This window comes from Mesoplodon mirus (assembly GCF_964341445.2).
Source record: "Mesoplodon mirus genome assembly, chromosome: 12".
Taxonomy (NCBI): domain Eukaryota; kingdom Metazoa; phylum Chordata; class Mammalia; order Artiodactyla; family Ziphiidae; genus Mesoplodon; species Mesoplodon mirus.
In genome coordinates this window covers 64,145,681-64,163,970 of record NC_138988.1, presented here as the reverse complement: position 1 = coordinate 64,163,970, position 18,290 = coordinate 64,145,681, and the positions used below count along the sequence as shown (strand labels likewise).

Below are 18,290 nucleotides of genomic sequence, written 5' to 3'. Positions count from 1 at the left end.
AAGTAATACATTAAGCTATTCATTTCCAAATCATTTCTAGAACATCAGCTCCAAGAATATCTTCATGATAATTTTTAAGGAATTAATAAATGAGTGGATATGGTAAATTTCTTCATCTTACAATGTAGAAGGTTTTTCCAAATAACTATAGTAGCCGGCATAATGGGAAGCATGTCTCAGAAGCAAGAGGGCTGTGATGGCTTATTAGAGGGATCAAGCACATCTGGTTTGGTGTATTTGTTCTTTTTGAGGGAAGTAGCAAATGAGAAGGGCCTCCAGGAATAGGTAGAATATCACCAAGCAGAACTGAGGGAGGGCATTCCCCGGGAATGAAAAAAATGTTATCAAGGTCAGGAAGCTGTGTTCACGTATTAGGGATAGAAAAAGTACTTTAATTTATTTTGACTTAGTAATAACACTAGGAGGTTTGTATGAGATGAGATTCATTGGATCCATTATGTTCAATAGCCAAGATTTTTCAAATATTTTTCCTTTTTTTCACAACATCTTTTGAGAATTGCTTGTTCATTTCCTTATGCTTTATTTCATGTCCTAAGTAGGACACCTTAGACAGGCTTACTGACATCAACAAGTGTTGTTGAGTATTGTAGACCTTCATCCCAAAGACAAGTAGTTTTCAAATGACCAGTCTTAATAACCTTAAGAAATAATATTATATGCCAAGGTAAAATCATTTTTTTGTTTATTAATTTTAAACAGACAATTTTAAAAGCCATTCTAGAAACCATTTTATGAGAAGACTTGCCAAAAATTGAATAGGCAACAACAGTATGTCCTTTTTAAAAATTTTGTGTTTTAATTACCATTTTATTTCTCTTTACCTCATTTCCTAAAATAATTTGTTACAATTATCTAACCTTTTGTAGAAACTTCTAGATTAAAAAAATACACAGTAATACACCATAATTTTGAAGAATGGAGGAAGCACAAAGTATAATAATGTCTTTCCCATCCTTCTAAAGGAATTTAGTGGTGGAAAAAAAAACCAGAAAAACAATTGTTAATCTAACAGTATGTCCTTATATTCAAAAGGAAGCGCTCTATCCCCACAGATGCAATCTTTCTAAAGGATGCACTCTGTTCATTATTTACTTACATATCTCAAGAAAGGCAAGGGAGAAATAAATTCTTCCAATATGCCCACATATTCTTGTCACCAAAGTGGTTCGACTTAGCAACCTTAGTTTTTGAAGTTGGGTGAAATGATCAATTTTCATACATTTTCCATATTTGCTGGAAAATAATGTGTATTCTTCAATGTTTGCTACATGTTAATTAATTAATGCTTGTTAAATGGGTATATTTGCTCTATCTTCCTGATCATTTTTCTCTTAATCTATCAGTTAATGAGAGAGGTTTGCTCAAACCTCTCACTTAAAAGGTACACTTTTAATTTCTCCTTGAAATTCTATCAATTTTTACTTTGTATGGCTCTGAAACGGAATCCTATGTCTTACATCTAAGCTTAGAAATGACAATAGTGATTACAAGTTTTATTGATATGTTTTGACCCTCATTTCCCTAGAAATGGCTTAATATGATTAACTCAGTTTTGTTGTCATGGGTATTGCATGATATATATTTACCTTCATTTTACTTTCAACCTTCCTGTGTTTTTAAGTTTTAGGTGTGCCTCTTTTGAACAGAATGTAACTAGCTGTTGAAGTTATTATTTTAAATCCAATCTGGTAATAGTGATCTTTTTAGTCCATTTACATTTAATACTATATGACCATGTCAGATTTAGTTCTATCATATTATTATATGAATACTTCCTTTTTGCTATGTTTCTTTTTATCCTTTTCTCTTTTTTTATCTTGTTAAATTGATTACATTTTACCACATTGCAATTATTCCCTCTACTGGTTTAGAATAGATGTCAGCATACTACAGCCTATGGGCCAAATCCTACCTACAACATTTTTTTGTAAATAAAGTTTTATTGGAACAGATCCACACATATTAGTGTACATATGGTGGATGGTTGCTTTCACACTGCAGTAGCAGAGGTGGGTAATTGCAACAGAAACACAGAGCCTTAAATATCTATTATCACATTTTTTACTGAAAGAGTTTGCCAACCCTGGTTCAAAATATGCATTGTGTTCTGTAGTTAATAGTCTAACTTAATCATTATCATCAAGTAAAATACAAAACATATATTTCCGGCCATCCACCTTCCATAATACATTCTATAGTTGTACTGTACTTTGCTGTAGTTAACCCTATTTAATGTTATTTAACTCTCTTGCTGTTATAAACCATAATTATTAGACATTTTTATCTTAATCTATCCTCATGTTTACTATTTTCTTGTTCATCATATTTGTATACATTTCCTTTTGGGGTTAGTTTTGGCTCTTCCTGAGGTAAAACCTTTAGTAGTGGCTTTTCCATTGGTGGTAAATTCTCTCTCATTTTTCTTTGCCTGAGACTATTTTTCTTTTGCCCTAATGTTTGAAATAGTTTTGCTGGGTAAAGAATTCCAAATGACAGTTATTTTTTCTGAGCAATTTGAGAATAGTGATTACCTGTTCACTGCCTTCCAAGTTGAGAAGCCAGCTTTGATTGAGAAGTCGCATGTTTGCCCCAAAATTGTCCCCAATTCTCTGGAATATAGATTAAATGGATGTTACTACTCAGCTTACTTTAAGTTCTTTTTGACTTTCTATCACTTTATCTGTCTCAAAGCTGCCTTCCAGATAATTCCTTCAGATCTGTCTTTCAGCTCACTACTTTTCCCATAACATATCCCATAAAGTTTAAATTAAGTATTATATTTTTCCTTCCCAGAAGTTCTATGGGTTCATTTAAAAGATTTTGTATTCATGTTTTTATTCCCTCTTCTTTAAAGCAATACATCTTTATAAGTATGTGAGTATATGTGTTTTATTTAAATAAATACACTTATAAGTGTGTATGTATTGTGTGTTTTAATGAAGAAAGTATAAAGATACATAATTGAAGACATCTTAATTGGCCTGTGGCTCAAGGTAGAAATTATTTTCTTAGTTTGGGCTTTTCCTATAGGTATATGCAGGATGATAACCACTGTAGTTTTTTTAGGTCGGTTCTACTGTATTTCACCATGTAGTCACAATGAACTGGGAACAAAACACTGACCACAACCCACTGAACAATCAGCTTAGGCCCTGTTTCCAGATGCTTAGTGAGAAGAGTGTTTTGCAGTGTTTCCTCTCTTACCCTCCTATATAAGCCACAGGATTTGAGGCTGAAGTGTGTCTCCCTATCCTCTCCCCACTGATTGGAGGCTAGCTGCCTCTGTAAAGTTGAAACTAAGATGCAAAGGTTAAAGTGCATGTTTTTAAAAGTCTGAAGTTTCTGTGTAATTTTAAAGGTTGTATCTGATCCAGGTTCTCCTGTCTTTGAAATCCCCATCTTTCAAACAGCTTCTAACAAATATGGCAAGAGACTTGGAAGTGATTTTTGCAGAACCTTGGCTTTTTTTAAATTGCTAACTTGGATAGAGTGTCACTTTTCTGTGTACATAAGAATAAATACTAGCATTGATTGTTACTTTCCTACTTTTTCTCCAGTTATGATCTTAACCAAACTTGATAAATTTCAGATGCATAGATGTATACTTAGCGATGTATCTACTTTATCATCAAAGGCATCTTCACTTGTAACTTCAAAAAGTTCCAGCCATCCCCCCCTACACACACACACACACAAAAACTGCAAAAGGAAAAACATAGATAAGCAGGTCATCTGAGAGCAAGACTGTATGATCCATTGAGCAGTTGATTGAATGGTTATGAGACAGTGACCTGTGCTTGGGAATGAGGATTTCTTCTGCCTTGAATGGAGCTACAGAGGAAGCTAATCATTCACTGTAAATGTCTTGAGAAATGAAGTTTGCCAGACTGTATAGTAGCCAGTAAGCACTGGCTCAGATTTAATGATGGTGATACAGGGATTATAAAATGACAATTCTTTACTTGAGAAAAAAATAATTTTGCATTTTCTTTTTTGTGTATTATTTCTTTACTTCAATGCAGACAACTTATATTTGCCTTAGTTTTAAAGAACATGAGTATTTGTGATTGATGCTCTTCTAACTTCAAAAAGGATTAGGACCACTTTACAAAGCAAAATACCTATAAAGGAGAAAAATTAAAAACATACAGACAAAGAAGCCAATACATAACTAGCTAAAAAGAACTGAAGAGTTTGGATACTGTTAAAATAGGTCAAATTATTCTGATTTCTGCTAATAGCTTGAGTATTCAAAGGAATACTAAGAATTTACTATAATAGTTATTTGAGAATAATGTAACAGGCCATATGTGCACATATATGTGTATATATATATATATACATACACACTATATATAGAGAGAGAGAAAAAAATGTGAAAATACTAATGCCAAATATCTCTCTTTTTAAATGAAAGAGAATAAGTAAGGTAATTTCCCATCCTAATCATATTTTTGCTATTTTAAAAATTTCTTTGGGGAATTCCCTAACGGTCCAGTGGTTGAGACTCCACGCTTCCACTGCAGGGGGCACAGGTTCAATCCCTGGTTGAGGAAATAAGATCCTGCAAGCCACATATCATGGCAAAAAAGAAAAAAAAAAGAAAAGAAAAAGGAAAAGAAAACAAAAACAAAAAAAGAAAAAATAAAAATTTCTTTGTTGTTTGAACAGATGAAGAAAATATTTAATTCATGGATGGTTGCTTTGCTCATTTAATAGTGAGTAATTTATCAACAGCACAAAAACTAGTTTTGGCAATTAAAAACATGTAATCCACAAACATTTTCATCTGATATGCTTATAGTCTCAATTTATGACATTTTGTATCCCTCTTAAAAAAAAAAGAGCCAAATCAAGAAGCACGGTAAAAACTAGTTTAATGTATTTTAAAACATAGAAATATATTTAAACAGCATATTTAAAGAATAATATAATAGACTTTCGTTTCTTATTCTTATAATGTTATAGCATTAATTCAAAAATATATTACTTAATGTACCTCAAATAGAGTTATTATCAAATTTACTTTAAGATAAACTGTATTTTAAAACTACATTGCAATATTCCTGAATCACGAACAAACCCATAACATTTTTAAGCTATTTCTGATACAAATTTTACTTAAAAAGTCCAAAAGGGTGATTAATAAATGGTGCTTTATGAATATTTTAGATGAACTGTAAATAATCCTAGCCGTGGAGCCCACATAAATAGCAAGTTAGCCACTAAATGTCATTCTTCCAAAAGTCAGTGGGTTAAAGACAAGCCTTAAAAGGCAGAGAGAGAAACAGGGAGAGAAAATAAATTAATTTCAGAGGGAAGAGCACACATGCACATACACACAACAGAAACTTCCCATTTGGAATTATTTGTGCTTGGAGGAAGGTTTACAAAATCCCCCTCCAAAATGAGGTTTTCAATGAGCTCATTCTCCAAGATATGCAAAATGGATTTCAGCTGTTCTTTCAAAATGGCAATTCTGTCAAAGCCATTCTGGGATTTGGGGTAATTTCCTCCAGTTGAGTTTCAGTGCTTTTACCCTAAATAAAATCCCTTGCATCCCATCAATCAGCAAACTCAGTTATAAAATAGAGCTACAGAAAATGGCTCTGTAGGCCTCTTTGCTTGGGTATATTTTATTCATGCAGTGACTCTTGTCTGTGGGGAGGGTAGGGGAGCACATGTAAATGTTTCTTTATTTTGGACTGTTTTTAAATCTGAAAAAATAGTCTGCAGCAGTAGTGTTCTAGATAATAGGCAGACATGATTTATTTGAGGTAAGAAGGTTGTACTATGCTTTTTTAGTGTTAACTTGGAAAGTTATGGACACAGGCTCAAGTCTGTCTCCACAGAATTCCTGAAGCTTTGAGCTCTTTGAAAAATTTACAACCCACGAGCCAAGAAGGAACAATTTCCTACAGTTACACCAATTCTGTTCAAGCAAATAGTTATAACAATTATGTGCAACCTTTCAGCTTCTGTGTTCTGCCTCCCATTTATTTATTCAAATCCAGTTCAACATTTCACTTTATCTAACGAAGCAGAAACTCTCAAAGAAAAATTGTGTTCCTCCAAGAATTTTTGTTTGGGGTGGTTATTTTGTTAAGTTTTATTTCTAAATAAATATCCTATCAGAGTTTTCATTGGCACAGCCTAACCAAATGCATTCAGTTTCCTTCAACAATACTTAACAGTCAAAGGAGTTCTGTCTAATTTCAGAAAATTATATAAAATGTGTAATACATTAAAAAATGTTGAAATGGAATTGGACTCAACATATCCTATTGAAAGTTAGACTGGGCGATCTATTGCATAATGCAGTGACCTATAAAATACATTTTATTGAAAAGGCATCCACAAAGGAGAAGATATACCTTTAAATAAATAAAAGTGACTATATACATGATATTGTACATAGGTTAGAGAGATGAAATGAGCCAGGCTAATTTTATGAAATTCCCCTTTTATCTGAAAGGATAATTTTTATTGTAGTCATAAACCTTAATACAGATCTTTTTCTTATTACCATTATTATCTAAAATTAGTGGCAACCACACGAACGCACTACCATATTTCTGTATTTTTTCAAAATGACATTGGAGCTGTCATCAAAGTACAACACAGAGATGGCGTTTAATTTGGTTGGCGCGCAGCAAGGCTTTGGTACATGGTCAGGAAACATCAGATGAACCTGGGGGGGAGAAACATTTTGTTTTTTAAGAATTAAGATAGACATTTTGTCTGCAGCTTGAAAGTAATATTCTTGTTTTATCACTGAGTATCAGCACCCCCTTAAGCTACCTCCCTTTCTTCTGTTTATGTTCCATGGCAGGGTGGGGTAGGGCTGGTAGTGAAGGGTGTATTCTTAGGTATTAACACCTAGACTTGACCCACCAGTTCTAATTACATGTTGGTGCTTTAAAAAATATTCTACCAAGGAAGGAAAACTCTCTCTATGGAATATTCAGTGGAAATTTTCCTGGGGGAAAGAACATGACAACCAGCACTGGGTTGCTTTTGGTTAAAGTGACCACTTCTATTTACTTCATGAGAAATACAGAAGTTCTAAGTGCAAAATCAATGAAGCCATACCACTGCACTGTAGAAAGATGTGAATCTAAGAATTACTTTTGAAAGGATAACTAAACAATAAATCAATAACTTTTTTGACAATAAAATTAGAAGCTGTGCCAACTCTTCATTTTCCATGATAAAGGAAGCATACAAATCACAGCAAAATAAACTCCAGGTAAAATCCAATACTTGCTTTAAAGCAATGATTTCAACTATTCTCCCCATAATTTTTTATCAGATTGGCCAGAGTGTAACATACTTTGACTTGCTTTCTCCCCTAGACAAGTGCCAAAAAGCAGGCTAAGCTAAAGCAGAGGCAAGGAGCCTAGATATTTTAAAAATTAAATATCCATCTTCCCCACTAAAGCCTGAAAAGGCAGCTGTACATGGACAGTGAAATGATTAAGTAAAGGGTTTGTTCTCACTTTGATCAGACTGGCAGGTTTGCCTCTGATGTTCAATAATCAAGGAAGGAGCCAGAACACTGTACCCCAATTCCCACCCACCCCTGCTGCCCCCGGCCCTTCCTCCAGAGGAGTTTATGGGAAGTCCCACTGCAGAGTCCTTAGGGATCTACAAAGAGAAAATACAGCTCTTAGAATCTTGGCTGCACAGCCTCCTGGCTGAACTGATATAGGAGCCCTGCCTATGGACAGACACAACAGGAAAAATGAGGTGATCGGACACGGATGTGAAATTTCCTAAGACCTCACAAAACTGCAAGCTGGATGGTTTCTCCCAATTTCAGATGCAGCCTTCAGCCCTCCTCGGCTTTATCATCCTCAACTCTCACATTTGTGATGGATAACCCCCTGCTTCAAGGACCACCTCACCAAGGCATCACTCTGAAAAAAATGGGATTGTTCTTCAGTCATTTCTCAAACTTATTTGTCACAAACCTGCTCTCCTTTAAAAACAAACACGTCTGTCTTCTTGTTTCATGTCCTTCATAGGACAAACAAAGAGAGTGTACAATGCCAGGGGGGAAAAAAAACCACCAAACTTCCCACATCCCTTAAAGTTCTGGGATGACTTTATGCTCCACATCCCAGGACAGTGATACAGACTGGGGTCCTGTTCCAAGTCTGTGTCAGTGTTTTAAAAAATGTTTGTTTTTAGACTCTGCCTTCTAGACTATAGTCCTAAGAGCTGACAGTATATAATTATATATTTTTTAAAAAAAGAAAAAAGAGACAGATGGGGGGTATTTGACAAAGAGTTTTTTCGATACTTAAGCATTGTATAGCCTAAGGGAACTTGGATGCATATCTAAGGAAACACAGAAAGCTCTCTAAGTCATTGACAGTACAAAGAGCTTAACTGCTGGGAAATTAAGTGGCATTTCTCTATAGGCTAATAGTGGCTGTTCTGCTGTGACTGGACAGAAAGATAGTGACCAGCCCTCTTCCTTTCAGTCGTGAGACAGCAGCGTTCCTCTCTCTGCGATTGGTTTTCAGATGACTCACATTTCAGAACGTGAATTCTCATACAGAAGAATAGAAGGCTGGACTCCACAGACATTCTTTTCCCAGAGGAAGTTTGAATACAATATACCCTTCCTTGTACCACACACCTGCTCCTCATCCCCCAGTAATGATATCCTATATCAAGAAGTGCTTATATTTATAGATAGCAAAGATGAAGGAATACGAGCATTTAAAATACCCCCAGGAATTTACTCTATATTTTGCATATGGCAACCTTATTCGTCAAGAATCAATAAAAAGAAGAATATTTCTATGGTATTGGCAACATCAAAGCAAGCATGTGTGAACCTGCGGGTTGGAATTTAGACTCTGGTTCTTCACTTTAGACAGTGAAATAAGAGCCGTAGCAAACTAAGGTTTTCTTTAAATCAATATAAATTTTGTTATCAAGGAGGAAATAAGAGTTTCTCCCTAGACATATGGGTTTTCTGGGTATGATATATCAGAGGAATCTAGGGTGGAAAAATCGGTATTGGGGAAGGATAAACATGAGCAAATGTTTTCCATTCATTATTAAAAAGCAACCTGATAATTTTATGTGATTGAATTCTGAAATAAATGCATATCTTCAAACTTGGGGGGGGGGAAATAATATTTATAAATGACTACCTTAAAAATATATATTTGTGGGCTTCCCTGGTGGCGCAGTGGTTGAGAGTCTGCCTGCCGATGCAGGGGATACGGGTTCGTGCCCCGGTCCGGGAGGATACCACAAGCCGCGGAGTGGCTGGGCCCGTGAGCCATGGCCACTGAGCCTGCGCGTACGGAGCCTGTGCTCCGCAACGGGAGAGGCCACGGCGGTGAGAGGCCCGCGTACCAGAAAAAAAATATAGATATAGATATAGATATGTTTTATCTCTCTATTTCTTCTCTAATCCAAGGTTTTGACAATATCTATGCTTTACTTGCCATAGATATGTAACTTTTGTGTCTAGCTATCTTGTAGTACCTCTGAGGTCAGAAAGATGCCAGCAAAGCATCAAGTCAAATGATTTAATCTGTCAATGTATATATACAGTTCTTTATTCATAAGGAAACTGGGGTATTATTTCCATCAGCTTTAAATTGTAAATTAATTGTGAAAAAAGGTAACCTTCTGAAGAGTTAACTCCTCACAAATTCTAATAGTTACTCTTTCTGTTGGTCATAAACAAGCCTCAGCCACAAAGACAGATGTTCTTCTAATAGCTCCTGCTCTCCTACTACCATTCACCAAGTAACTCCACTTCCATCCCATCATTGTCTTGATTCTAAAATAATGTGTTCTTGGGGCTTCCCTGGTGGCGCAGTGGTTGAGAGTCCGCCTGCCGATGCAAGAGACACCAGTTCGTGCCTCAGTCCGGGAAGATGCCACATGTCACGGAGCGGCTGGGCCCTTGAGCCATGGCCACTGAGCCTGAGCGTCCGGAGCCTGTGCTCCGCAATGGGAGAGGCTGCGGCAGTGAGAGGCCCACATACCAAAAAAAATTTAAAAATTAAAAAAAAAATAATGTGCTCCCTTCCTTCTGTCCTAATAACTTTTAGTTGAAATGTTCCTATGAACACAAACTTTGATGTGGGATTACATCACGTATGCTATGCATCTTCTAGAAGCCTCTCCCTAGTCTTCCAGAGGCTGACCTCCCCTCACCCCACATATCAAGTCACACACCGTAAGGCAGGCACGTCAGATTCTCAAGGGTTTTCATGAGCTCATTAGATACAGTACGACCATTTAGAGATGATGAAATAAACATTTCATTACCTTTTTCACAAAAATAAGCCTAGATTATTAGAGATTAAGTCACTGTTGCATTCCTAAGTGTGGAAGGGACAAAAGGAAGGCTAATTTCCACCTTAAAGATTATAAAGAAAAAAAGTATCAAAAAATAGAAACCAGTCTTCTACTTATACTCTATAATACATTGAAGAGCTTCCATAATACCAAAGTATGTTATAGAACATTCTTAAATGATGAGAGAAAAAACCCTCAGATGAAATTCAGTACAACTGTCATTCAATGCTTTTGCAATGACTGCTAATGAATTGTTAGGTTAGAAACAGCACCTGTGTGGTTAGTCATATTGTCTAGTGAATTAATCAGTGCACAATGACCACTTTATGTGATTATTCCAATTTTCCTCGCTGAATCCTTCCCCATTCTGGAATCAGAATTATTCTTTAGGCCAGCCTGAATTTCCTGACTATATCCACAATTGTTACTTTGGCACAATTGTTACTTTAGGAATTTGAGAAGAGAAGAAAATGCATTTCTAACTATAAATGGATGCTTTCCTTTGAAATAGCTTTATAAGAAGTTTACATCATAAACCACTTTCCATCCTGCAAAAAGAAAGCATACCAGAGTCTGAACTATGGCATGGTTGGTGGCATTCATATGGGCATTGAGTGGAAAAGAACATTCTCCATCACAATAAAATGCAGCATATCCTTCTGGTGCTATAATCCAGTCCTAAAATGCACAAGAAGAGAAGAAGAAATAATATCACCAAAATAAAAACACAGAAAAACAATTCTTAAAGAATACTCAAATATAATTAATATAATATAATATAATGAAATCTGAATTGGTTTCTCTTCTTGGTCCAACAATTACTGTAATAGGACAGCCTCCCCCAAGCCCTTAATTTATGGTTAAGTTAAAGTTTACAACAAAAGTATAAATATTTTCACAAGAAATTGTCCTCTGTAATTTCTCCCAAGAGGTCACTATGTAAGATATTCATAGCCTGTATTAACCCATGTATTCATGAATAAAGGCTTAATCATGAAATAGCAGTCTAAATATTGTTTAAACAGGAAATGATGAACTCTGGAAAGTTCAAGTGAACCAGAAAGGAAAAGAAGAATAAACTTAATTGAGATCATTCTCATTACTTCTTACTAACTCATTCTTGCTTTAGAAGCTTGACAAGCTCCTAAAGCTGTAAGATTTCTGCCTCGTCCTATTTTTCTTTCCATTCATGTGTTAACTTTATAACCTCTTTAAAAGAAATGAATTGGAGAAAATTCCTGAGCACTGTACGTGAAAAATTTTAGGAAGCTGAAAAGTTGGCACTTAAAATGGTGGCCCTGATTTTTTTTCCAGAGATGTAAAACTTGTCACAGATGTAAAATTATTGAACAATTCATGTAGAAGGTTTACCATAAATTTGAAAATGCTTACTTGTTAATATTATTTCTCAATATAATAGCTCATATTCTGAGGATCCAATGTAATGGAATAATGTAATCTAAGCAATCCAATTTAAACTATTTCAACACAGAGCCATTAAAAATTATTTTGGTTAAATCCTCCTTCTCACCCTGTTCATGAAGCAGATGTAAAAGAAAGCAATAAGATTTTTAAGTACAAGAAAAACATTTTTTTCTGTAGATCTACCTTATGACAGAGACCTAGTCAAGGATTCTATTTCTTATACCAATAATTTGGGACCATAGGAGGCAAATGGAAATTGCTTGAGTTAATCTGAAAAATTGATATTAAAAAGAAAATTTGGGGATATTTAAACAACAGGATTTTTTTTCACTCTCTAAGGGTGCATTTCTTCTTCAGCATAATTGGTTTTTTTTAACCATAAACTCTGTTATGTTTCAATGGTGAAAGGATAATGGAGAAATAAAAATGATGTGGATAATCCATATACTAAATAGTCACGTCAAAAATAATTGGTTACTGTATAGGAAAAATTACTGACAAAGATTCTGAGTAATTCAGGATTGATAATAAAGCAAAAAAGAAGCAACCAAGTTGGTTAACCATTCTTACCTGCCATCCCAGATCCCGGAAACTCACATAGAGTTCATGCTTCTTACAGGCTTGTTTTTGTTCACTTGTGTTATAGTCTGAAGATAAAAATCAGATTTTCAACAAACGGCAGTCTATCAGGTTTACTAATATTTCTTTTGTGAGTTCACTGATAAAATCAAAAGGAGGCTGTATTTAAAGTTGTGAAACATGAGTTTGAATCTCAAAGTGAAAGCCACTTACTAGCCACGTGAACTTCAAGCAAGTCACTAGCCTTGAATGTTTTCTTCTGTAAAATGCAGACAATACCATGTACCTTGAGAAGTTCTAATGAGGATCAGGTTGTATCCTTTGTGTTGTGATGGTGAACAGCCTGATACCTGGCACTCAGTGAATGCTCTTTCATTAATTCACTCAAACTACAGTGGTGCTTACTATATTCATGTATATTAAATATTCAAACAACACTTTTTTTATTCTTCCATGAGACAGACACTGGGAGATGACCAACTGGGATGCTACAGAGTTGATTTTATCTTAATAAATATCTCAAACTCAGGATACCCAAAGTGGAGCTTCTGACTGCCTCCCCCCTCACTCCCAAACTAGTTCTACCTATAGAGGACTGATAGCAACTTCTCAGGCAAAACAAACAAACACAAAAACTGGAGTCAACACATACTCGTTTTATTTCTCACTCCACATCCAGTCTGTCAGGAAATCCTTACACATTTCACCTTCAAATACATCCAAAATTCACCCACCCTCACCACCTCCATGATGGGTTCTGGTCCAAACCAGCGCCATCTCTCTCCTGAATTACTGCCACATCCTCCCTGCTATTCCTCCTGCTCTGCCCTGCCCCAACCCACCCCCATATCAAAGCAGCCAAGAGTCAGCTCAATTATGTCATGCTCCAGCAAAATGTTCCACCTCGGTTCCCATATCAGGCCATGACATTTCCTTGTTGTTTTGAGCACAGGTCTGCTTTCTCCCACCTTAGGGTCTTCACTCTCATCCCACCCCCCTTCCCTGCAATGCTCTTCCCCTGGATATCTACTTATCTAAGTCTCAGAGTTTCTTCAGTTCTTTGCTTAAGCGTCATCTTGTCAACAAGGCCTTCACTGACAACCCTATTTCAGATCCCAACTCCCACTCCATTATTTCTCTCCGTCCTTGCTCTGATTTTTTTTTTATCCATTTTGCTGATCATCTCTTAATATGCTACGCCATTTACTTATTTATCATGTACTTTGGTTCTTGCCTGTTTCCTCCCTCTAGAATGTCATCTCCCCAAGGGTAAAAATCTTGTTTGGTCCCATTTGGTGCTCTGATATACCTCAAATCTCAGGAACAGGGACTGGCACACAGTAAGTACTCAATAAATATTTGAGGAATCGAAGAATGAATTCCTCAGAATATTCCAGAAATGACTTGTAGCAAAGAAAATACATGATTTCCAGGACTTATTTTGGAATATAATCTGAAAAACCCATAACCTTTGATAACTGATTAAAGGAATTAAGAATAGAGAATCCCCAATCACATCTGGAATAAAGTAAAACACTGCAGAAACACAGAACACCACAGAAAATCTCTCTATATTATTGTCTCTGGGGTTTATTCATAATTTATATAAATAATATTCAAAAAGCTAACCCATTTTAATTATTCCTAACATAAAAAAAATGAAAGAGGAAAAAATTTAGGGTGATGGGAGCCACAAAATAATTTATTTTCAAAGAAGACAGTTAATGTTTTCATCTAGGAATAAATGCTACTTTCACTCTGACAGTTGTCTCTGGTAAATCAGTGTAGCAGTTCACTAATGAAGAGCAGCCTGTCTTAAGGTGTCACCTTCCAGTCTAATTATCCTCAACCTCTAAGAAAATGTAGACACATCAAAGATCCAAGGGGCCTGTCTTAATGGGCCCTGTCGTCTGCCTTTCACAGTGACTTCAACTAATTATTTATTTAATGTGAGTCTAGAAAACAAGATGATGATTAAATTTGAACACAGGGACTCTTTTACTTCTAGATCAGAGTTATTCCTGTGTGCAATTACCTTCATTAAAATAAATTAAATATATAGATAATGACAGAAAATGGAGAAAAGGGAATTTATTTGAAACTTAGTATTCTTCTTCTTTGGGTAAACTTTTCTGTTAATTGAAATAGCAAAAGGAGTTAAGTTTGTCCAGGTAATAAACAAGGGTACTGTAATAATAAGTATAATACCATGAAATGTGAACCCTGCATCATTTTTAGGGAAAAGGAATAACTAATTCTGGTATTAGTTTGACTGCATAAACTTCCTGATATTTAGAATTTTTTTAAAACTAAAGTCAGCCATGCATTAGACCAGGGACCAGCAAACGTTTTCTCGAAAAGGACAGATAGTATATATTTCAGGCTACAAGGTCCCCCCTCTCAGTGACTCAACTCTGCCCCAGTAGCATGAAAGCAGCCATAGATAGTATATGAATGGATGGATATGGCTATATTCCAATAAAATTTTGCTTATGGATCCTAAAATTTCAATTTCATATAATTTCTGAGTGAAACAAAGTATTATTCTATTTCGAGCATTTTCCACACATCTAAAAATGTAAAAACCATTGTTAGCAATTGGGCGGTACAAAAACAGGTGATGGCTGGATTTGACTCTTAGGCCTTACTTTGCCGAACCCTGCATCAGACAATCATGGGAATATTTATTCATTTATGCTTGTCTTAATGAAAGGCATGGAATGTGAATAAAGACCTTATAGCCAATAACACGTTCAAGTATATCTGAAAAGCCATAAACTATGTGTAAGGTTATTTGAATTCCATGTTTATAAAAAAAGAAAGAAAGTCAAACTCAAAAGTCAAAATAGATCTGTTCCATCTATGCAGCTTTTCATGCAGGCTCAGTGATGTATATAATGTAACATCACATAAAGGTAACGAGCAATAAATTTATAACAGAATCTCGTTCCAAGAGTCTGATTTCATAGAGCATTAGGACCATATGCTTAGTCTGTCAGAAATAAAAATGAATGGATACTGAGTAAATGTTGTACCCAAACCAGCAAAGTCTGCAGTTAGGTTTACTAAATGGTTGGCAGAATAACCTGTGTGAGGAAAGGCAAAGAAATTAGATTTATATCTTTAAAAAATAGTGATTGGCAGCCCTTCAAATATGAAAATGAGATGGACATGATGCTGCTGTTGACAAGCCTGCGTAGAAATGAAGAGTCACACCAGAAACTACTAAACATTCTGGAGCTACAGCCAATACTAGAAAATCATGCTAGCATTCCTCAACCACAAGGCAGGTATCGCAGACACATGTTTCCCTCTGAATGGTAATAATATTGGGAAACCAGTTCCAAAATATTGAAAATATTGTTAAATACTTTATGCCAATTTGTTTATGATCAATTTCTGGAAACAATGCAAATTCATTTATATTTTTACAAGCTACATTTTTTTCTTCCAGTTTTATTGAGACGTAATTGACATACAGCACCATACAACTTTAAGGTGTACAGCATAATGGTTTGACTCACATACATCATGAAATGATGATCACAGTAAGTTTAGTGAGCAGCCATCATCTCACACAGATACAAAATCAAAGAAATAGAAAATTGTTTTCCTTGTGATGAGAACGCTTAGGATTTACTCGCCTAACAACCTTCGTATATAACGTACAGCAGTGTTAATCATATACATCATGCTGTACATTACATCCCTAGGACTTATTTATCTTATAAATGGGAGCTTGTACTTTTTGATTGCCTTCATCCAGTTCCCCCTCATCCCCCAATAATGCAAATTTAATCTTTGTCTTAGTTTGATTTTTCTTAACTTTTGATTATTTTGTCATAGAAAAAAATTAAATACATGATTTAAAAAAATCCTGAGGGCTTCCCTGGTGGCACAGTAGTTGAGAGTCCGCCTGCCGATGCAGGGGACACGGGTTTGTGCCCCGGTCCAGGAAGATCCCACATGCCGTGGAGCGGCTAGGCCCGTGAGCCATGGCTGCTGAGCCTGCACATCTGGAGCCTGTGCCCCGCAACGGGAGAGGCCACAGCAGTGAGAGGCCCACATACCGCAAAAAACAAAACAACAACAACAACAACAAAAATCCTGAGATCTACATAGGGTTAGGGCTTCAATGGTCTGTCCAGTAGTCTCTGAAGAAACAACCAAATAAAGAAACACATGCTAACCTAGCTATGAAGGGCACAAAAGAAATAAGTCCAAAAAACTCCATATACCAGTATGGGTTTCTTTTTTCTTTAAAATCTAGCATTAGTGTCTTTAAGGAATAAAATGTAGGTGAATCTGTAAAAGAGAAGAAAAAAATCCAAAATAGAATTTGACATTTAAATACATCAACAGCTTAAGCCAAATATGATGAGATACTGTGTTTCAAAGCAAAGGAGGAGATGTCAACATTCTCTTACTTAATTCCTAGAGGGAGATAATGGAGGGACGTCAGCACCCACAGCTTCAGGATGTTCATTAATTCATAGAAAATGAAAATGATAAATGAATGAAGGTATCAGAGGTAAAATAGCAGGAATGGTGCTACCATAGACTGTTCAATAATGTAAATTTTGATATGGCCTTGGGAGTAGAGAAATTCATGATAAACCCCAAACAAATAGGAATCCCCCCCCAAAGATGAGGGATTTCAAATGCCACTGCTACCCTCGCTTAATCTCCATCTCCCACATCCAGTGAATGACTCACCCAAATTTATGTATGACCCATTAGGAATTACTGTTATTTATTTATGTAGGGATAATTGTGTTTGTCTATGTATGAATGTGTGACACAGAACAGACACCACAACATAATAACTGTCTGGTGTGTTTGCTTAACTCTGCTTAGCAAAGCCTCTCTGTGGATGATGCAACAAACATTCTTACCTTAGAGCTCATTGACATAAAAACCCATCCACAAATGTGAGTCTCCAAATGCCAACCAGACATCTATGTGTGAAAGTTTCCCAGAGGCCTCCGACTCACTATTTTTGTTTCTGACCTAATACTCCTTCCATTCCTTCTACTTGGTTAACAGGTTCACCAGTCATCTAGTGACCCAAGACAGAAAATTGAGTACATTTCTCGATTTTCTTTCTTTTTCCCTCCTACCCTGCATTAAATCCATCCCCAACCCCCTTTAACTAACCCACCTCTAGCCTAGTTATCCTAGCAGAAGCCTTTTGCACTCTTGGTCACCTCACACTCCCCCAACATCCTCTCTGGGAATTTGGTCCTAGGAAAACCCTTCACCCCTGTCTCTTCCTTTCTCTCTGACTTAAGTCTTTTGCCTAGTTCATGGAATTCCTTTTTCTCCTTTGTCTATAATAAAGTGCTGATGTTCCCACTAGGGGCTCCATCCTTGACATTTCTTTCTTACCCTGGTTTCCATGGCAGTGTCAAGTCCTGTGCTTCATCTAACCATTGGGGCTCATAGCTGCATCTTTTTCCTACACCTTCCACTTACCCTTGACATGCCCATTTCCGGAGTGCTGTTGGCTCCATTCCAGATATTTTGGTTTCTACTTCCTCTCTCTCCAATCTATAATCTTCACTGCTTGGGGTATGGGACTAGACTTTTAATCATATTTTGACATTCAGTTTTACCCCTTGGCATCCCATCCATCATTTTGATGCCGAATTAAACTTTTTAAAATGTGTTTCTGATTGTGACACTCCTTTTTTTCCAACTGCCTGCACAGAAGCATCATAGTTCCTGACCATCACACACCTACGCTTTATGACTTGGTCCCTGCATGACTTTCTAGCTGACATCATGCTGCTCTCGTAAAAGAATACCTGCACACCCGGCAGTTGGACACTGGTACGTGGTTCTATAACTGTGCACATAAGTCTGAAATAGCTTCACCCACCCCTCCATTTCTGGAAAATGTCTATTCTTTCTCATATGAGTCGCACTCT

General features: G+C 36.2%; 1 protein-coding gene across 1 annotated transcript in view; it reads right to left on the bottom strand.

The window, feature by feature from the left end:
- Positions 1-6,562: 6,562 nt before the first annotated feature.
- BMP5 (bone morphogenetic protein 5) overlaps positions 6,563-18,290 on the bottom strand; it is a gene marked incomplete at its 3' end in the record, with an annotated part of 118,094 nt that continues 106,366 nt past the window's right edge. The window contains exons 5-7 of the mRNA XM_082639867.1: positions 12,352-12,428; positions 10,924-11,034; positions 6,563-6,712 (exon numbers count right to left, since the gene is read on the bottom strand). Coding sequence (XP_082495993.1) covers positions 6,563-6,712; positions 10,924-11,034; positions 12,352-12,428 — 338 coding nt within the window. The remainder of the gene's footprint in view (positions 6,713-10,923; positions 11,035-12,351; positions 12,429-18,290) is intronic.